Raw genomic sequence first — 22,049 nt, 5'->3', positions numbered from 1 at the left:
TTTAGTTGATTTCCTTAGCTTATTCATTGGATAATTCCAGTCCATACAGGCAATGATCTTTGCCATTGAAGAACAACAGAATAAACAACAGAACTGATCTTCTTCCTGGAGTATCTTTGGGATATAAGGTCTATGACACATGTGGATCAGTACCTTTGACTTTAAGAGCAGTCAGGCCTGGAGCCATGGAGGGGGGGGGGGGGGGCAAAAGGGGGCATCGCCCCCTCAACTGAACTGTCCCAACCCTTCAGTTTTGGACTAAAGTATTTTTTAACATATTTTTGAACACTTACATAACTTGAGCCCTAAAAAATAGTTATACTTTGTCAATGGTCAGATAACTACAGTATACTAACCCCGAATTTACACCAGAAGTGACAACCTCATTGCTGGTTGGATAATGTGTGGGTGGGTGGACCCACTTGGAAGCAGATGCGGCTTTCTGTTTTCCTTGTAGGAAATTTGGAGGGAACGATTCGGTTTTCAAGAGGACTGGGTTTAGTAACTGGAAGCAAGCTACAGACAAGGCTAAAGGATTAACCAGGCATGCTAACAGTAAAGAGCATCAGACAGGTGTGGCCATTTGGAAAGAACAACAGATGTGACGTTCCACAGGCAGGGAAATTTCAACACTAGTTATTGGCGATCAGCTTGCTCTAAACCAGCTTTATGTGTCATCAGTTATAGACATTATTGTCTCTTATAAACTGCCTTTGAGGGGCACCATTGATTGACAGAGAAAAGAGCAGCAGTGGACTTTTTCTCTCTTTATTTGAATACACTTTGAGACACAGAACTAGTGCAAGCTTTCAATATAATTCCACGAAATTCTACGTATACCTCACATGACATTCAAAACAAAGTTATTGAACTGATGAGTAACATTGTGACAGACTAAATTGTCAATTAATTGTTAATTACACTTAAGGTGGATGGAACTAAGGATCCAACAGGCTATGAAAATGTTTCCATAATCCTTCAGTATGTTAACCAAAACTACATGATACGAGAAATGCTGCTGTCAGTGTCGAGCACTAAACAATGTGACACGCTATCACTCACCAACCTAGTTCTCGAAGAGCTTTCAAATGCTTGACTCAGGACAAACAAAATACTAAGTCAGTGTTACGACAGGGCTAGTGTTATGTCTGGAAGGGAAGGGGGCATGCAGAAACTTATTCAAGATAAATTAAACTGAGAAGTGCCTTATATTTATTACTTCAACAACCAATTACATCTGGTCGTTGTGCATGGCATTTTGTCAAGGAATGCCATTGAAGATTTTTTTTAATACATGCTAGTTTTTTATTACAAGTTTCTGAGAAAGCCCACCGTACTGTAGCTGCACAGTACACAAGAGAAACACTGAAACGGTCACTGGATCAAAGGTGGACTGGCCACCTTGACACTGTGTCTGTAATACTGAAATCATTCGACAGAAAAAAGAGTTTTGGACAGGAATTGAAACCACCAGAACTAACAGTGTTGACGTAAAAATTGAAGCTGCCGGATAACTCAAAGCAATTACAGAACCAAACTTCAAATGTATTTCCAGTATGATTCATAAAGTCTTAGGGCTCCTCGAACCCCCCCCAACAAGATGCTGCAAGCCGAACAAACTGATCTAGTCACTGCTGTTCAGCTTATTAAAACTGTCTCCGATTGCACTGGAAGTTTGTTATCAGATGCTGAATTTGAAAAACTGTGGGCAAATTGCAAAGACACAGATGTAGCTTCTCCAAAACAAAATGACTTCGCAAGTCTCTGAAGGAGTACATGATCGAGGAGACACTTGGTCAACACGAAGAGGACTGCTCCTGCTTTTTGGAAAGGAAACTCATAAAGTCTTCAAACCAAACGCATTTTAAAGACCATGACTCTTCACATATATAGTTGACCCTTACCAAAATAAAAACAGGACATAAAGAAAGGGTTTCAGAAATAAAGCTTTATCCCCCGTGCTTACAGGCTGGATAATTGGAGACTGTGCTGTTCTGCTTCCTATGGTCTAATGCGGGTTGTTCACATGAACCCCTGTTGATCAGTAGTTCTCTCAGTAGTTCTCTAATTGTGATCGTATGTCCTGCAGGATTACAGTTGGTCCGTAATTACGCATCAATCAGAAATCTGAGGTTCAGGAAAAGATAATTAGCCCACTTATACATTCATGTAAAGGTTGTGAAAATTTTCGCAAGTCACGGTCTTGTGTTTATCAAATGTGTTTGGTTGGAAGGCTTTATGTGTTTATCTTACAAAGATATTGACATTTTGACACAGAATATTCGTGTGTGGGCAAGGAAATATAGTAAAAACGACAAAGTGAAGGCTGTGAAAACATTCACAGTGTACCTTATGCATGATACAAGTGTTTTTGTAACTCTAGGAGGTTTCATGAAAATGCTATTGACTTGACAAAATCAACAGTATCGTATCCGATTTACTAACTTTACTGCGGTCACTTTTCTGTAATCTGTACAGAACCATGACATCTCATCAATGTTTGGTACCAATAACCAGGGGGATTTCACAGACTTCCTTCTTTGAACTAAGGTGCGCTGCAGTAAATAACATGCAGTATATCACCTTCTGCAATGCTTCCAGTTTAGCAGGATTTGCGCAATAAGCACATTGTTTAATGGGGTTGACATTATCACTATATCACCGTACAACACAGGTTTGAGTCGGGGTTTCTATTAATAAAACAGAGCGCCCTCCAATAAATTGACCTACTGCATGATTTCTTTTTCATTTGCAGCTAAATGAGAGGAATACAAATTCAAATCAGTCAGGATCTCGGAGTTTAATAAGCAAGAGCTTATTCTTGTTTGTGTATCAAGAACAATGTCATCTAGACAGTGTACGTTAGTAACCAACAGAGAAAATCACTGGCGTAACTGAAGGTGTAACCTGCCTGTCTTCGCTGTTATGGTGAGGTTTCAACATATTGATAAGCTATTCTCTGGTTACTGGCAATTGTAAAAATAACCGTTCTTTCCTCCTTTGTTTAACTTAAAGTATTCTGTGAAGAAATCCTTAATTACGAAACCATCACTTAATTTATCCAGATACACCCATTCACGCCGGAGCCAACAACAAGCTTTAATAGTGGACTATTTTTATGTATTCGCCGTATAAGAAACAAACCAACAGTAATGCTCTGATCGCACTTTGCCCATTACCACCACAAGGAAAATAAAAGTTATTTTAAAAAGAAACACATGTCAAAGCATTCCCAAAATGTGATATTTTAGCTGCTTAGTTACACAATTCCATCTTAATATAACTACTGTATCAAGTGTTATTAAATCAGTAAAACTTTTTTTTACAATAACAACAAGTCGTGTTCTTACTACGTATTCTTAGAAAAGGATAAAACATTATAACTTTTTAGGAAGTACAGTATATAAACTTTACAATGTTAGAACAACCACATTAAAACATAACCCATTGTAAGTTACCAAGTTTGATGCCTAAAATAATTATGAAGAAGGTAGAATACTGTTGTGTACGTTTTCATATTTAGCTATCACTACCATCTACTGTGCGTACATTAGATTACTGTATGTAGAGTATTACATTACAGTACTGTTTGTGTTTTCCACTACCAAAATTTACCTTTGGATTTTCTCTATATGAATGTAAACTGAAAAAGGCACATCACCTTCACAAGCTACAGTAGAGTAACAGTTTAAAATGAATAAAAGTCTAAATGTGATTTTATGTCCAATGATTGTGTCCAGTGTCCTTTGGATTATTGGTCAAATGAGAAAAAGATGAATGTGTGTTAAAAATAGTGGAATTCCTGTCCTTTAGATAAATCACTGGGATATTGCTCATGATATTTTCAATGTTTGGAGTGTGTTTAACTACAGGTGTAGCTTTGATCTTCTTTATAAACAAGGATAATCCTATGTTAAAGCCAATAACTGAACTGAGTTTCCTTCTGCTCTTTTCATTGACTCTGTGTTTCCTCTGTTCACTTACTTTCATTGGCCAGCCCTCTGACTGGTCCTGTATGCTGCACCACACAGCATTTGGGATCACATTTGTCCTGTGCATCTCTTGTGTTCTGGGGAAAACAATAGTGGTGTTAATGGCCTTTAGGGCTACACTGCCAGGCAATAACATTATGAAATGGTTTGGCCCCACACAGCAGCGATTAAGTGTTCTTGCTTTCACACTCATACAGGTCTTGATTTGTGTTCTTTGGTTGACAATGTCGCCACCTTTTCCTAACAAGAATATGAAATACTACGCAGACATATGTTTATGTTTCTTATCCAGAGACAAGACTCTTTTTCTTGCTCAACCTGCAGCACTTCAAAGCTCTTAATGAGGAGACAAGATGCTCCAACTTTAGGTCCTCTACTTCTTCCTGATTTAAATTAACAAACAGTGTAGGACTTTGAGTGAAAGACATTATACTGCAAAAAATCATTCATCTGATATCCACATTAATGAGCATACTGTTTGTTACTCGATGAAACACTATTTTTCAGTGAATATACTGTATACATTTTGATTTGACTGTATTTTCTCTTTGCATGCTGTACATGCCAAGAGGCATTATGAATGTCTTTCAACATGTATTTTTCTCTTGGTATCCAGCATGCTGCAGAGCCCAATTGAGGTAACATTTTTTTACTTTCTCAATTGGAAAACCATTAGGTTTTTAACAATACCTTTTCACTCTTTGCTTTGATATGAAGAATTTAAACATGTGTGATCTTTATGTAGTCAACAGCAAGAACACTGCTGTTGGAGATCTTTTGCTTGGAACTTCGGTTAACTCTTCTGGGTGTTGTCATCTTTCTGCTTCCATATTTCTGTGTGACTGTGTAAAGGACAGGGTTCGGGGGAGGGCTCATACAGTACAGTATATCCATGTTTCCTTCTTGTCTGAATTCGTTCAGGTTTTGAATGCAGCCTACAGTCATCTGATTATGTACAACAGCTGCATGTGATGGATTAAACTAAAATGCCTGTATAAGATATCCATTGTTACATTTGTGTGAAATGATTGACAAAGCCCTTCATAGTGCAATGTTAAGGCACAGCATTTTTGGTTCATGTTCTTTATACTGTATAATCATATAATCAGATATCTTTGAATGTATACCAACTGTTTTAAGTTAATTTTATTTCATCTTCTATACTGTACATCTTAACAACAGGAACTGTAAGGTTCTCAAATAATATTTATACAGTATGTTAATAATGATATATTAGCATATGGATGGACTGGTACTTAGTGCTGTTGTTTAACAGCTCTTTGGTCCAGGTTCAATTCTGGCCTAAGTCCCATTCTCTGTCCCAATCTCCAAGAACTTGGAGATTCTTCCTGTTGCTGGGCGGTTTTGTCTGGCTATTCTAGTGTTCTCTCACAGTTGAAAGACGGACAGTCTTAGTTAATTGGTATCTGTAACTTGTCTCTGAAAAGCAAGTGCAAGTGAATGTGTGTGAGCACTGCTGAGGACTGGCCATGGAAGAATTTTACATCCAGGATGTGTCTTGCCTTGAGGCCTTTGTCTGTCAGACTAGGGTCTGGATCACCGCAACCATGCATTAGACTGGACAGATTTGAAAATTAATGAATGAATTCTAGCATTAGAGTGTGGAGCAGTACTTATGAACTGTGAATAGGAATGTCTTGGATTCACATCTTGGCTGTTATACTCTTAAGGAAGATAATTCTCTCAAATTGCCCAGTAAATTCCCTTCCTCGCTCCAAGTCAGTGCTGCAAATTAGAATTTATTTTCTAATTTTTAATCTGCATAAATAAAGTACAGAATGCATAACTTTACAATAATTAGGCATTAAAACAAATAAATCATACTCTATTATGAAGAAAGATTTTCTAAGGCCAAGTACTTCCAAGGTTTTTTGGCAACTGCAAAAAATACGAATCCATAATATAGTGCTATTATAAATCCTAGAATTAAGTTTGAGCAAACCTAGCACATAAATCATTATATCAGGTCAATATTAAGTACAGGTAATACAAAATTCCAAACAAAGCAATGTAATTTATTTCCCATAAAGCTATACCACCAAAATTACTACTAATACTATAAATAATGATAATAATTGTTCAAAACGATGAGCCAATTTTCACTATCAGTGCTTACACACCTTGGCTGCAGCCCTGTGCTTCAGTCTGTCTGTCAGTGGAGATTAACTGTGTGCTGCCTGTGCTCTTTACAGACACTATGCAGGCCTGCTGTTCCCCCCAGCTCCCTACGAGACTCTACAGTCTATTGCTCTTGTTCAGATTCAGGTTCTGGGTCTTTATTTCATATTATGTAATATTGATTAACCTAAATTACATTTCTCCTCCAATTCTTCTCCCAGTTCTTGTCTGATATTCACTTTAATTTTAATTCTGGCCAACTGCCATGTACATTCCATGCTGAATTTTGCAGTAAATGGTGTTTGCATTTCAGTGATTAGTATATAACCTCAATATTAAAGTACTGTATATACAGTATATTCTCTGCAATTATATTTGATTGTTCTTTAAAATACCATGTGTTTATTTTTGATTGTGTTCCAATATGTCATTTTTAAAAATGATTTCCTTGTTTTGGCAATGGATGAGTAAAGATATTACACATATTGCTGAAAGAGTGGTAGCAACACATGCAAGTAAAGTACAGAACATCTTTTACTGATTCTAAAGTGATGTGGTTAGCACCGGAAAACAATACAGGCGTGTTTACTGTAACTATGTTAAATAAAGGAGAATAGATTGAGTGCAAAAAGGAAAATCTGTTGACATAAATCTCAAACCTGGTTCATATACTAACCTCACAAATTTGTTTAAAGTAAACTAAAGTTAAATCCAATAAGGTTGTTAAAATATTCACACCTCATGCTTATCAAACAATCATAAATCTGTAACTAATAGTTTGAAATGAACTTAGAACAAATAAAACTGTAAAATAAACACATTCTAAAAAATAGTTAGCAATGTTGTAGTGATTATTTTAGAAAAACTTTACTTTTTTCTTGCAATTTTTAACTGGTGGATTAAAACACCAAGCAGACAACACAAATCTGATACTTGCCCCTTTTATTCCCTGAACCTCGAAATGCTGCTCTCAGTATTGATTATATCTAATATTTTACTTCAGTGGACTATATGTTATTGAAATTATTTATTTGAATAAATTATTCACAACAGAAGACAAAAAAATGAGAGCGCTGCTGCACATGATATCTTATTAAAAATAAAATGAAAAAGTTCATTTGCCCACTTATTTTTTGTTGTACAGTAAGTAAAAACAGCTATTACATTTTCTATCAAATGAATAATGGTTTTACAGAAGTGTAAAATGTTAAACAGTGTACAGTAAATAGTTTTACACTAACTGATTCACTTAGTATTATTTAAACTAAATTCAAAAGCAACAAATCAGTATTAATATATCCAAAATTGTCCTTTGACAATTTCCTTTGACTGCATATAATGTGCTGAAGGAGAGATCAGCAACACTAAAGTACAGTAAATGGTAGAGAATTCCCAGCTCCTTACTGTTTGTGTTCTTAGTTCCAATTACAGTACATCAAATAGAATAAAATACTAAAATATTCCAAGCATATTCAAGCATAGTTTAATCGTTGAATCTGTAGTAGTATGGTCCCAGTACTACACAATCTGCTTTTTCCGGAAATTTTCCGGAAAAACAAATTCAAAAACAAAACAAAAAAAAACAGTACAAAAATATCCTAACAATTTTGTGTCTTGTTAACTGATTCAAATGAATGTATCCAGTGCTCTTTGAAATAATGGGCAAATGACCAAAGAGGCAAATCTGTACTTAAATTATCTTAAGTCCGGTCTTTCTGAGAAATCATATATTTTCTTTAGTTGGAACTTGTTTAACTGTAGGTATAGCTTTGATATTTAAATAGAAGGCCACTCCTATTCTAAAAGCCAGTAACTCTGATTTAAGTTTCCTTCTGCTCTTTCTCATAATATTATGAAATGGTTTGGGCCCACATGGCAGCAGTTAAATGTTTTTTCTTTAACAACTCACTTTTGTCAGAGGGCTGAAGCCAGACAGACCCCACCCAATACCTTGTCTTGCCAGGGTGAGGGCCCTCTACTGCACTCCTGCTCTCTGGAGTTTCATTCGTTTACATTTCTACAGGATTTATAATAAGCAGTGTTTGAATGATTCTTTCCCCTCTCTTTCCAAACCAAAATATGACATTTTATAGAGACAAAATCATTCTGGAGTGTGACCTGGGATCTACAGGTGCTGTGTTAGGGTATATATTATAGGAATCCTCTCTGCCATGCTTTTTGTGCTCACCTTCCTATTTCAGAAGTTGCCTGATAACTTGAATTAATTCAAATTCATTACATTCAGCATGCTCATATTCTGTGTAATCTCGATCACCTTTATCAGCTTATATCAGCTACCCTGGGAAGTTCACAGTGGCTGTGGAGATATTTGCCATTTTGGTTTCTAAGTTTGATTTACTTACTTTATATTAAAATTTAATTTCGTTCTACTGTAGATATCCTGGACGAAATCTAAAATGTCAAACCTCTGAGAATTTCTGCTTAACAGTGTATGAACTTCACGCTCACTCTTCCTCCCCTGAGTCCTCCTGTGCACCATATAAACAACCTCATGTGTCAGGTTGTTTCCAATCAGAACGAGACTTCCTCATGCAGTCCAGGATGTTTTTTCAGGCAGCAGTGTTGATGATGGTTGTTTCTGTTTTGATATTAGCAGAACAGCCTGTTTGCAGGATTCAGGGAAGAGCAGCTTTTCCAGACTTATCTAGAGACGGAGATATCCTGATCGGCGGGATGTTCCAAATCCACAGCAATTATGAAGAAAAAATAAACTCCTTTACAACCAAACCAGACCCCCCTGGAGGGAAAAGGTTAGTTGTTTCTAAATAAATATGTTTTAAAATCTACAGGTATGTACAGTATATAAGTATATTTTATACATTCTTGTGTTGTAATTCAAATCACCTTTTACTGTATGTTTGAAGTTATGTTGCAAACAATGCAATTTAAAGATGCTAAACTTAAACATTCAAAACTAGCAGAAATAAAACTTAGAATAACTAAAAAAGAATTATTATTTGTGTGCATTTCTCCTAGCTTATTCTTTGCAGAATTTCAGTCGGCACTGACAATGATCTTTACAATTGAAGAAATAAACAACAGGACTGATCTTCTTCCTGGAGTGTCTTTGGGATATAAGCTTTATGACACATATGGCTCCATAACTTTGGCTTTAAGAGCAGCAATGGCTCTGATGAATGGAAATGAGGAAACTCTCTCTGACAGCTCCTGCTCCAGACCAGCTGCAGTGAAAGCTATAATAGGAGAGTCTGCATCATCACCCACAATTGCAATCTCAGCAGCAGTTGGACTTTTTCGAATCCCTGTGGTGAGAAATTCTTATTTCTAATACGTACAATTTTTATATCATTTGCACTGCTGAAAACCATTTTTTAAAATGTATTACCATAACCACAGGGAATGTTTTTCTTTGTGTAATGAACTGCATTCAAAGCATGGTTGGTCTACAAAACTACTGTATATTCAGCAAGTTATTTTAAATCCTAGAATTTTTAGATATTTTCTCATCTTTACAGATCAGTCACTTTGCTACTTGTGCATGTCTCAGCAATCGAAGAAGATTCCCTTCATTCTTCAGAACCATCCCCAGTGACTATTATCAGAGCAGAGCCCTGGCTCAGCTTGTGAAGCACTTTGGATGGACCTGGGTTGGGACCATAAGAGTTGACAATGATTATGGCCACAATGGAATGGCTACTTTTGTGGAAGCTGCAGAGAAAGAGGGGATCTGTATTGAATATTCAGAGGTGGTTCATCAGTCTCATTCCAGACAAAAAATTCTTAAGAACATAGAAGTGATCAAAAAGAGCACTTCAAAGGTTATTGTTGCCTTCTTAGAGCAAAAGGAGGTAATTGTTTTGATTAAAGAATTATCCCTTCAGAATGTAACTGGTCTCCAGTGGATTGGCAGTGAAGCCTGGATCACTGCTAGTGATGTTTCAACAGCAGAAGGTTATAAAATTCTGACTGGATCTATGGGATTTGCTGTCACTAAAAACAAAATAGAGGGATTTAGAGAGTTTTTATTGAATGTGCACCCATCTAAATCCCTGGGAAATGCTCTCTTAAATGAATTTTGGGAGACTGCATTTAATTGTTCTCTGACAAATGATGACAATGCCAGAAAACAGTGTACACTGTTGGAAGATTTAGGAGAATTAAAAAATGGATATGCAAAAACGTCTGAGGTTAGAATATTCAATAATGTGTATAAAGCAGTGTATGCTGTTGCATATTCTCTTCATAATTTGCTTCAATGCAAGAAAGGTCCTTCTGCCAATTATAGCTGTGATAAATCAATTCATATTGAACCATGGCAGGTGAGGTAACCTTTATTTTCACAATGCTTTAAGGCATTTACTGTATATATCTGTTTGTAATATAAATAATTTTAACACATGATTAATGTTTTCATTGTCACAGGTACTTGAGCAACTGAAAAAAGTGAATTTCACAACGAAGACTGGAGAAAATATATTTTTTGATGGCAATGGTGATTCAACAGCAAGATATGACTTAGTCAACTGGCAGCTTCTTAATGGGAGCACCAACCCATTGAGCATCGGTTACTATGATGCTTCACTGCCAGCAGGTCATCAGATTGTCATGAATCAAGTCAAGATTGTTTGGACAGGTGGGCAACTTGAGGTGAGCATAGGGTATTCTGAGAAGAAACATTACTCTTTGCTGTAACAGGTATGTCCCTTGTCTTACAAGAGTATCTGTAGAAAAGTTTCTCACTCTTCAGACAGAGCCTAAAAACTGTTACAGCTTTAGGTGACTGAGAAGTGTCTCTTAGATTTTAGATACATTCACTTTATTGGCCATATACAATAAATTATTGGCCATTTCTTGTATTAGGAATTTGTCTTTTCACATACCCCAACTTGCTCTTCATGAGGACACACAGATAGAGAGAGAAGCTTGGGGTCAGAGCACAGGGTCAGCCATTGTACAGATCCCCTGGAGCAGCTGAGGTTAAGGGCCTTGCTCAGGGGCCAACAGAATAGGATTCCTCTGCCGACTGCAGGATACGAACCAGCAACCTTCCACCTACAGGTGCAGATCCTTAGCCACAGAGCCATCACACCATATCATACAAATACTCTACATAAAGTAACTTGTGTGTTGTATGTTGTTTGTAGTAGTATAGTGTTTTATCATTGTAATAAATATTTGTTAACCAAGAGTATCTGGTTTGTTACTCCTCTCAACAAAGCTGTGCCAGAAAACAAAGAATTCATGTGCCTCTAATTATACCAGCTGCTCAGGTATATTGCTATAAATCACTTACAAGTTGGGGGTTCTGAATAATTATTTCACTGATTGACTAAACCGCTCGGTCAATTCCTATCTATTGTGCTACTCATTGTTACTTTAATTATTAAGTATTTCATGGAAAATATTCTATGTTATGTAAGCATAACCTTGCAAAATGTTATTTTTCCACCGCTATAAATTGTGTTCTCCTTGTTCTGCAGAAGCCTGAGTCAGTGTGCAGTGAGAGCTGTCTCCCTGGCACTCGAAAGGCTGTTCAGAGAGGAAGGCCTGTGTGTTGCTATGATTGCATTCAGTGTGCTGAAGGAGAGATCAGCAACACTACAGGTAAATGTTAGTGCATTCAAAATTGTACAGTACATTCCCTACTATACTTCTTATCATCAGCAAACATCTTGTACACACAACAACACATGCAAATGTAGTAAAGATATCAACCAATTAAATCAGAAACAAACAGATACATACTTCCTTAGATGGAAATTGCATTTAAAGTTTTTTTAGATTTCTTTCACAGTATAGGAAGAATATAAAGAAAATTGGCAAATGCGAAATTACAAATACAATTTTAAATTACACCATTTTTATGAACATACCTAAAAATCAAATCTGGAATAGACTCTACAGCTGAAAATTGTGTTTCCCCTTTCTATTTTTTAATGGAATTAAGCTTGTGTTTTTTTTGCAGCCTGTGCACACTGTTGCAGCACACCACTAGAACAACCCTAAATATCTGTATCTGTTTTTCTTTGCAGATTCTAATGATTGCATCCAATGTCCTTTGGATTATTGGTCAAATGAGAAACGAGATGAATGTGTAATAAAAATAATAGAATTCCTGTCTTTTGAAGAAATCATGGGAATACTGCTCATGATATTTTCTCTGGCTGGTGCCTTCTTAACCATATGCATAGCCTTAATCTTTCTCAAATATAAAGACAGTCCAATCGTCAAAGCCAATAACTCTGAACTGAGTTTCCTTCTGCTCTTTTCATTGACTCTGTGTTTCCTCTGTTCACTTACTTTCATCGGCCAGCCCTCTGACTGGTCCTGTATGTTGCGCCACACAGCATTTGGGATCACATTTGTCCTGTGCATCTCTTGTGTTCTGGGGAAAACAATAGTGGTGTTAATGGCCTTTAGGGCTACCCTGCCAGGCAGTAACATTATGAAATTGTTTGGGCCCAAACAGCAGCGGTTAAGTGTTCTTGCTTTCACACTTGTACAGGTCTTGATTTGTGTTGTTTGGTTGACAATATCACCTCCTTTTCCTAGCAAGAACATGAAATACTATGCAGACAGAATCATTCTGGAGTGTGACCTGGGATCTGCAGGTGCATTCTGGGCTGTGTTAGGGTATATAGGATTCCTCTCTGCCTTGTGCTTTGTACTCGCTTTCCTGGCTCGGAAGCTGCCTGATAACTTCAATGAAGCCAAATTCATTACATTCAGCATGCTCATATTCTGTGCTGTCTGGCTGACATTCATTCCAGCTTATATCAGCTCTCCTGGGAAGTTTACAGTAGCTGTGGAAATATTTGCCATTTTGGCTTCTAGTTTTGGTTTACTGTTCTGTATATTTGCACCTAAATGCTACATAATTCTGCTTAAGCCTGAACTGAATACAAGGAAACACCTAATGGGTAAAATACCCACAAAGTCACTTTAAGAGCTTTTAGTGCATTTATCAATTTTATATATATAGTATTCTTGTACTGTACATCCTCAAACACTACAATGAATTAACTGAAAATGTCTGCACATACTGTAAATAAATTCAGGAGGACAAAGTTTGGTAAATTTATTAAGAATAAACTCATATAAAAATGTTTTAAACCAAAAGAACTGATGTCTTAAATCAGTGATGTTTGGTGAATTGCTGTACAATAATAAAAATGTTTTAGAAGCACAGGTGCCCAGCTGCCACATCCTTATCTGAATGACTTCATTACTAATAAAGAGCAAATCCTCTAGTGCAGCATTCTGTCTCCTGTCACCTCATTGTACTCTCCGTGGAAATCATCTCTGTGCTAAACAGTGCTCATCTCCTCATGAGCCTCCATAGGATATTAATATTATTTGTCTGATTTTAATTTTATATATCTTATGTTGAAATACTTATTTTACCAGAATTCAAATCAGTTTTAATTTTTACCAGCTGTACCTACCTGTTTTACAAAAAATAATTTCTGCAGTAATGAAGCATGCTGTTAACTACATATTTTACAATGCCTACAATGCTTTACAATATTTTAAAATAACTAAAAGAATACATTAATCTTCTTTTTTTGTAGAACAAAGAGATGAACACTAGCAATACAACTTCTACATCATGTAGGATAATATCCCAGCTCTTCAGTGAGGGTTGTATGATTGTATGCTCAATTAAGCTAATTCTTAATTGTTATAAAATTGTGGAAAGCATAGACTTAGCAAAGCTTAGCAAAGTCTTTCTCACCTGTTTCTATATTTTGTAGAGTACATTTAATAATACAGTTTAATCGTTTGTTTGTCTCTAACATACAAAGAATATTTTCTTTGCAAATTTAATTTGATATTTTTTTTCATATGAAATACAGTGACGTGTTAATTAAATTTGTTTAAACCAGATTGTTATATTTATGGTAAATTAATGTCAGTCATTCATTTCATTTATGGTGCATCTCTTTATTACTTACAAATAATAGATTCAAACAATTCTCTTTTGAATGAATTACTTCTTAAGTATTCATGGAGTAAAATTCACTTTAATATTTTTTAGCCATGTTGATCTGTAAATAGCTGAGTGTGTACAGTATATATTCTTTCATTCAGAAGGTGAGGCACTTTACTCATTGTGATAGCATTCACTTCTAATGTCTTACACCATGCCACCAATGAAATTAAGATGTTCTGAGAAGGTAAAAAACATTTTAGTGTATTTTACATGAAGAAAACTCCACATCACTGACCTTCGCCAAGGTTTTCTGTCCAATCCATCCAGCTCACTGTGTCACTCTTTGTCTAGAAGCCAGTGAGACATGGTTTGTCATTTCCAGCCTCACCGTCAACAGAGTTTATCATACAGTACATGTGTGCTGTGTGGCCACATGCTTCCTTCCAGTGATAACTCCACCAGGTACATGATAGGTCTGAGGAGAGGACATGCCAGGGCAGCACTGGACAGCGGTTCTTCCTGTGTGGTTTGCAGGGACTTCAATTCTAAAACCAGAGGGGTGAAGAGTGGCTTCCTCTCTACCCCTCTACAGACTGCTACAGTGGGAATGGATTCTCAGCAGGTACTGTACATCATCACCCTGCAGCTCATAACTGGCAACCCACTGAAGCCGACTGTGTGAGCCTGGTCAGCACCTGGGTGGAAGACTTCCTGGGAAAGCTAAGGCTGCTGCTGGAAGAGGTGCTAGAGGGGTGAACATTTACCCTGTGGTCTCTGTGGGTCCTAATTCCCAAATATAGTGACAGGTACCCTATACTGTAAAAAGGCGCTGTTCTACGGATGAGACGTAAAACCAATCTCCGTGGTCATTAAAAATCTCGGGGTGTTTCTCAAAAAGTGTAGGGGTTTTACCCCCGGCGTCCAGACCAAATTTCCTATTGGCCAATCACCAATCATGGCCTCCTGATAATTCCCATCTCTGAACTGGCTTCATCACTATGTTCTGATGTGTGGGGAGCGTACTGTGCACAAAATGGCTGCCATTCCATCATCCAGGTGGGTCTGCACACTGGTGATGGTGATGGGGAGTTCCCATTATCTGTAAAGCGCTTTGAGTGGAGTGTCCAGAAAGGGGAGTCCGTTTTTCTGTAAAAACAGTAAAATTGGTGTGTGTATTTTGTTTCTCAAAGATAGAGGTGTTTTTCTCATGGGTTTTCCTTGTTTTTCTCAAACTGGCTTCCTCTCCCACTGCCTTCAGACAATCCCATATGGTGCTCTCTCCTCTCTCTCCTAGGCAGGGACACTTCACTGCACCTCTCCAGGGGGTCATGTTACCCCTCACCATGAGGGAGGCCTATTGGACCCCTATTTCCCATTCATGTATTAAGTGCCAGGCCTCCCTATTGGCCATTAAGGTTCAATCCGGCCGAGTTACCTGGCTTTCTAGTGATGTCACCATAGCCGAAATTGTTCAACACTTCAACAGAGAGTGCATACCCACCCACTCTAAACCAGCACTACCTGCCTCATGCCCTTGCTCAGCAGGTGGACAGCTGGGGGAGGCTCTGGATCAGCAGTGCTGAATCTTGGAGGAGCTCCTTACATCTAAAACTGTCAATGGCACTTTGGCTCCGCCCCCTTTCCTCCACTTTTATGTGGATGAAGCCGTCTGCTTCCGTGACTCATGCAAACATCGCACACTTCCTCTGTGGCACTGCTTCATCAGCCACTGCCTTCTAAGGTAACCATGTGGCTGTTACTATTCAACTGCCTTGGGCTGAGGCTTGCCATAGACAACATTACATGTTTGCTTCTTTATGCCCAGTCTCGTCACTTTCTCTTCATGTGGAGTGCCTTCTACCTGTGAAAGTCCTGTGGAAGGGGCTGTGACAGTTGTCTGTTTATCCTGACATCTTGATGCAGGTAGAGATGGTTTTATTGGCACCCCTGATTGGGAAAACCGACCTCCTGGTCTTGTCCTTGAACAGACAATGGCGATATGCTTGGGCCTGATCCAGACAGTGGTCTGCACTCTGCAGAACTCTGCTGTATGAGCGGGATCAAGAACCTGATCTTTGTCCAATCTCCATGGCTCGAATTATTGAAAGTCCTGTTGCATGATGGGAAGACTGCCTTTATACTCAGATTATACTTGGCAGCAGTTTTGGCTAGCCATTGTAGTCTCAACAGTCTGGCTGTTTTCTAGGCCATCAGTCCCATCTTGGGATGTGACAAGTAAAATGGGTGTGATTAGAAAATGTATGAAACAAGAAGACAGAAATAACAAGCCATATTTAAACAGCTTAATACAGTCTACTTAATACTTTTAACATTTAATTGAAAAAAGTATCTCTCAGGAATAGAATGGATTTCACAATGTAAATATCTGGTATTAATGTTCTTTGTGTATATGAACCATTCTTTTAAGCATTTACTTTTAAAGACAGCATACAAATCCATATACATGGCAAATGTGAATGTAAACTCCAGCCTTTCTCCATCATAAACTTGCCATAGAGTTAGCAGCTTCCTTGGTATTAATCCCCAGAGGTGTCATTCCTTTCTTGATTTACGCAAGCTGAATCTTTGGAACGGTTGGAGCACACATGTAAACTTCTCTTTTCACACCTTTGGGGATTCCTATTTCACGCATTCTGAACTTCATTTCAAGTTGATTTAACTACATCAGAGACACCCCTGCACAATATAAAGACATTAATTATGACATGTTGACTGTTTCGAAAGAGGTGTTCTCATGCACTCTAGGATGTTACTGACAACAGCAACAATGATGATCGTTATTGTGGTTTTCACCTCAGGAGAACAGCCGGTTTGCAGGACTCAAGGATCAGCAGCTTTTCCACATTTATTTAAAGATGGAGATGTGATGACTGGGGGAGTGTTTCAAATCCACAGCAATACTGAAGAAAAAGTGCACCTATTTAAAACCAAACCAGATCCCCCTAACTGCAAAAGGTATGTAAAGGTTTTCTAAAGACAAAAAAATACATAGATTCTTGGTATAAAAATATGTATGTATGAATGTATAAACCTGTGATGGAGTGACGTCTGCTCCTGAGTGTGGTGTATCCTGCTTTGTACCTGTTACTTGCCAAGATGGGATCTGGCACCGCTTCGATACTGTGTTGGATAAATCAGTTAAAAAATGTATGGATGAATTTATAAACATTCATTGCTCCTTTTTCTGTATATTTGTTTTAACAGAATTGAAAACTTTATTTGATTTCCTTAGCTTACTCATTGGAGAATTCCAGTCCATACAGACAATGATCTTTGCCATTGAAGAAATAAATAACAGGAGTGATCTTCTTCCTGGAGTATCTTTGGGATATAAGATCTATGACACATGTGGATCAGTACCTTTGACTTTAAGAGCAACTATGGGTTTAATGAATGGAAATGAGGAAACTCTCTCTGACACCTCCTGCTCCAGACCAGCTGCAGTTCAAGCTATAATAGGAGAATCTGCATCATCACCCACCATTGCAATGTCAGCTGCAATTGGGCCTTTTCGAATCCCTGTGGTGAGAAAATTCTTAAACTTTGAAATTACATATTTGAGGTTTAATATCTTATAATGGAATTATTAAAATACAGGCAGAAATCTTAGATAAATATGGTGATTGAGCATGCAAGACTAATGTGTTATTAGAGAAATTAAATGTAGAGGATATTGTTTAACTTCATTTTATGAATGTCACTAATTGCCTGCAGAAACTGCTACAAGTACAAAGCAACAAAAAAGAGACCTTCTCAATATTTAACAAAATATTTAACAATGTTGTTTTCTGTTCTTTATAGGTCAGTCACTTTGCATCCTGTGCATGTCTCAGCAATCGAAGAAGATTTCCATCATTCTTCAGAACCATCCCCAGTGACTATTATCAGAGCAGAGCCCTGGCTCAGCTTGTGAAGCACTTTGGATGGACCTGGATTGGGACCATAAGAGTTGACAATGATTATGGCCACAATGGAATGGCTACTTTTGTGGAAGCTGCAGAGAAGGAGGGGATTTGTATTGAATATTCAGAGGTGGTTCATCAGTCTCATTCCAGACAGAAAATTCTCAAGAACATAGAAGTTATCAAAAAGAGCACTTCAAAGGTTATCGTAGCATTTCTTGAGGAAGGAGACATAAACGCTTTAATAAAAGAATTATCATTTCAAAATGTAACTGGTCTCCAATGGGTTGGCAGTGAAGGCTGGATTACAGCCAGTGATGTTGCCACAGCAGAAGGCTATAAGGTTCTAAGTGGATCCATTGGATTTACTGTTGTTAAAACTGAAATAGATGGATTAAGAGAGTTTTTAATGAGTGTCCACCCATCTCAGGGCCCAGGCAGCTCCCTCTTAAATGAGTTTTGGGAAACTTCATTTAACTGTTCGCTCTCAAATAGAGACAAAGAGAAAAAAGCTTGCACAGGGTTGGAAGACCTACAAGAACTAAAGAATGGATATGCAGATGAATCTGAACTAAGAATATCTAATAATGTGTATAAAGCAGTATATGCTGTTGCACATGCTGTACATAACTTGCTTCAATGCAAGAAAGATCAAGGTCCTTCTGCCAATTATACATGCAAAAAAACAAGCAATGCTGAACCATGGCAGGTAATGTAATATTTATATCATTGAAAATATCAAAGTATACTTATTACCAAGGTATAAAAGAATGTCATGATATCAATATTTTCATTTGCACAGGTGCTTGAGCATCTCAACAATGTCAGTTTCACAACCAAACAAGGAGAGACAGTCTTCTTTGACAAAAATGGGGATTCAACTGCAAGATATGAATTAGTAAACTGGCAACTTGATCATAAAAGTGCTATACGGTTTATGACAGTTGGTTATTATGATGCTTCGAAGCCAGCAGGTCATCAGTTTGCCATAAATAAACTCAATATTATTTGGACAGGTGGTCAGCAAGAGGTAAGCAGTGAACAACAAAAAGTTTTTGATAAAAGTCTGATAGAATACTATTCACTGCTGATCTGTATTTTCCTTTGGCTGAGTCAGCGTGGCGTGAAAGCTGTCCTCCATGCGTGGGAAAGGAACTTCAGAGAGGAAAACATATTTTCTTAAAATAATAATAATTTAGAGATGGGATGTCAGATGTTATAGCAGTCTTATGTTTCTGTTTATGCTTTTTAGTGACTGCATATTAACAAAAAGGACCCCTGCTCTGCAATGTATCTTAGTTAATTAAGTGATGTAAAAATTATCAATTTTTGTTGGAATAAAAAAGCAGATATCTTCCACTAACGAATTCTACAATTAAATAGTCCTGGTTCTGTATTTACAATAAAATGTATATAAATCTGTGGAAAACCGAATGATTAGGTGGCTTTAAAAACATTCATTTCATATACAGTATAAATTCAACATTTTCATTTCCAAGATCACACCAATTCAGAATAAAAAGTATTAATATTCATCGTTTGTCTTTTCAGCACACTTAATATGATGAAGTTCATTTCCTAGTCTTTTATGTGAAAGATTGTAAATGCTTTTTTTGCAGAAGCCCAAGTCCGTGTGCAGTGAGAGCTGTCTCCCAGGCACTCGAAAGGCAGTTCAGAGAGGAAGGCCTGTGTGTTGCTATGATTGCATTCAGTGTGCTGGAGGAGAGATCAGCAACACTACAGGTAAATGTTAGTGCATTCAAATTGATATTGCAAATTCCTTACTCTACTTCTTATTATCTTCAGTGACTCATATACAATACCATAAAGAGAAAAGCATACCATTTTTACAATGAATCACAAAATCAAATAATAAATTATTAATAAAAGTATTCTGACATCAAGAATAATGAACAAAATATACACATACATATGACAAAATAAATATTCAAATATTTATCTGTAACAACAAAACATTTTCAGCAATAACACTGATCTGTATATCTCTAAAAATGTTTTTCTTTACAGATTCTAATGATTGTGTCCAGTGTCCATTGGATTATTGGTCAAATGAGAAAAAAGATGAATGTGTGTTAAAAATAGTGGAATTCCTGTCCTTTGGAGAAATCATGGGGATACTGCTCATGATATTTTCAATGTTTGGAGCGTGTTTAACTATAGGTGTAGCTTTTATCTTTTTCAGAAACAAGGACACTCCTATTGTTAAAGCCAATAACTCTGAAATGAGTTTCCTTCTGCTCTTTTCATTGACTCTGTGTTTCCTCTGTTCACTTACTTTCATTGGCCAGCCCTCTGACTGGTCCTGTATGTTGCGCCACACAGCATTTGGGATCACATTTGTCCTGTGCATCTCTTGTGTTCTGGGGAAAACAATAGTGGTGTTAATGGCCTTTAGGGCTACACTGCCAGGCAGTAACATTATGAAATGGTTTGGGCCCACACAGCAGCGGTTAAGTGTTCTTGCTTTCACACTCATACAGGTCTTAATTTGTATTCTTTGGTTGACAATGTCACCTCCTTTTCCATACAAGAACATGAAATATTATGCAGAGAGAATCATTCTGGAGTGTGACCTGGGATCTACAGGTGCATTCTGGGCTGTGTTAGGGTATATAGGATTCCTTTCTGCCATGTGCTTTGTGCTCGCTTTCCTGGCTCGGAAGCTGCCTGATAACTTCAATGAAGCCAAATTCATTACATTCAGCATGCTCATATTCTGTGCTGTCTGGATCACCTTTATCCCAGCTTATATCAGCTCCCCTGGGAAGTTCACAGTAGCTGTGGAAATCTTTGCCATTTTGGCTTCTGGTTTTGGTTTACTTTTTTGCATATTTGTACCTAAATGCTACATAATTCTGCTAAAGCCTGAATTGAATACAAGGAAGCACCTTATGGGCAAAACGCCCACAAAGTAACATTAAGAGAGGATAATTTGAACACAGAGCAAACAAAATATATCCCATTCGTGTTTTTTAATAATGAGTATTAATATGGAAATGCTGAGTCTTCAACAATATTTCCTTAGAGTTACGATTATATGCAGTGTTTTTGCAATACAATAGCAAGTAAGAAAGGGTTTACATCAGCCTTTTACTGTACATCAAATTGTGTCCACCTGTTAAAGGAAAATACTAGAGAATCTATTCTTTAGTTATTTTAAAGCTTTTTCCCATGAAAATCTAAAACTTTTTTTTTCTGAATGCCTCCTAAATAATATGATAATCTATTTTTTGCAACATTTTAGTGTGACCTTCAGTCTGATCTGAGTACTTTAAATAAACAGATCAACACTTGCACTTGGGATAGCCCTTCGCCGGGGACGGCGATTTAAGCGGGGGAGAGTGTAACGCTTACGGCCGACAAGCACTGTGTGTAAGAGCCGGCGTACCAGAGCGGGTGACGTCACCGCCCTTCCCTGTGATAGCAGGACTACAGCTACTGGGCTGGAGAGAGATCTCTCTTTAGCTCACGGGGCTAGGTCACTGCAGAGAGACGCGGAAGTCCCGGGTTCGAGCCTCCAGTCTGGATGGGGCCGACCAGATGCAGCAAGGGCGCCCGCCTGAGCCCCCGTTGCGTTACACACTGTTACATATTGTTCTTATAGCAATAATATGTTTTGTATAGGTTTTTATTTATGTACTGTATACTTTTGTTTTTCGGTAACATTTAATTAAACCTTCTATTTCTGAATTACATTTTGACATATACGTAATTTATTTTTAACAGATACAGTAGTCTACAATAGTAGATACAATATTGAGTAAAATTGTCTTGCATTTTGTCTTCTATTTTGATTTACAAATATTTGGTTTAATAAACTGCAGATTAATCATGTTTCATCAAAGGTAAGAAAGATCGTGGAAGCAATGCATATATGAGATCATGCAGTATTTGAATATAATCCATTCTAAATATATTAAATTTTATGCACTATTTTATTTTTTTGCTGGGTTACTATTTTACAAGATTCCTGCCTCATCCATGAATTTGCTTGTGTAAACTGGCTTAATCAGCTTTAAGGATTTCAGGATTTTTCCAAAAGTTAAAATTTAAAACTTC

General features: G+C 37.3%; 2 protein-coding genes across 2 annotated transcripts; both read left to right on the top strand.

Moving 5' to 3' along the window:
- The first annotated feature begins 8,678 nt into the window (after positions 1-8,678).
- On the top strand, positions 8,679-13,324 carry LOC138242167 (extracellular calcium-sensing receptor-like). The gene is made up of 6 exons (XM_069197454.1): positions 8,679-8,902; positions 9,129-9,420; positions 9,629-10,432; positions 10,536-10,760; positions 11,594-11,717; positions 12,146-13,324. Exons 1-6 carry the CDS (start codon positions 8,682-8,684, stop codon positions 13,057-13,059), a joined length of 2,580 nt encoding a protein of 859 aa, XP_069053555.1. The 5' UTR covers positions 8,679-8,681; the 3' UTR covers positions 13,060-13,324.
- Positions 13,325-17,318: 3,994 nt separating this feature from the next.
- LOC102693242 (extracellular calcium-sensing receptor-like) lies at positions 17,319-20,905 on the top strand. The gene is made up of 5 exons (XM_015360680.2): positions 17,319-17,591; positions 17,869-18,678; positions 18,772-18,999; positions 19,589-19,712; positions 19,998-20,905. The coding sequence occupies exons 1-5, from the start codon at positions 17,334-17,336 to the stop codon at positions 20,903-20,905; spliced, it is 2,328 nt and encodes a 775-aa protein (XP_015216166.2). The 5' UTR covers positions 17,319-17,333.
- The last annotated feature ends 1,144 nt before the right edge of the window (positions 20,906-22,049 follow it).

The sequence above is a fragment of the Lepisosteus oculatus genome, chromosome 13 (genome assembly GCF_040954835.1).
Source record: "Lepisosteus oculatus isolate fLepOcu1 chromosome 13, fLepOcu1.hap2, whole genome shotgun sequence".
Lineage (NCBI taxonomy): Eukaryota > Metazoa > Chordata > Actinopteri > Semionotiformes > Lepisosteidae > Lepisosteus > Lepisosteus oculatus.
The sequence above is the reverse complement of the archived record's forward strand: the minus strand, read 5'-3'. Positions and strand labels throughout refer to the sequence as shown.

Excerpts from the sequence above, each read along its gene's own strand:
- LOC138242167 (XM_069197454.1), top strand. The coding sequence starts at position 8,682 with ATGCAGTCCAGGATGTTTTTTCAGGCAGCAGTGTTGATGATGGTTGTT. Across the intron at positions 10,433-10,535 it reads TTCATATTGAACCATGGCAG|GTACTTGAGCAACTGAAAAA; the intron begins GTGAGGTAACCT and ends TCATTGTCACAG. Across the intron at positions 10,761-11,593 it reads GGACAGGTGGGCAACTTGAG|AAGCCTGAGTCAGTGTGCAG; the intron begins GTGAGCATAGGG and ends CTTGTTCTGCAG.
- LOC102693242 (XM_015360680.2), top strand. The coding sequence starts at position 17,334 with ATGATCTTTGCCATTGAAGAAATAAATAACAGGAGTGATCTTCTTCCT. Across the intron at positions 18,679-18,771 it reads GCAATGCTGAACCATGGCAG|GTGCTTGAGCATCTCAACAA; the intron begins GTAATGTAATAT and ends TCATTTGCACAG. Across the intron at positions 19,713-19,997 it reads AGAGATCAGCAACACTACAG|ATTCTAATGATTGTGTCCAG; the intron begins GTAAATGTTAGT and ends TTTTCTTTACAG.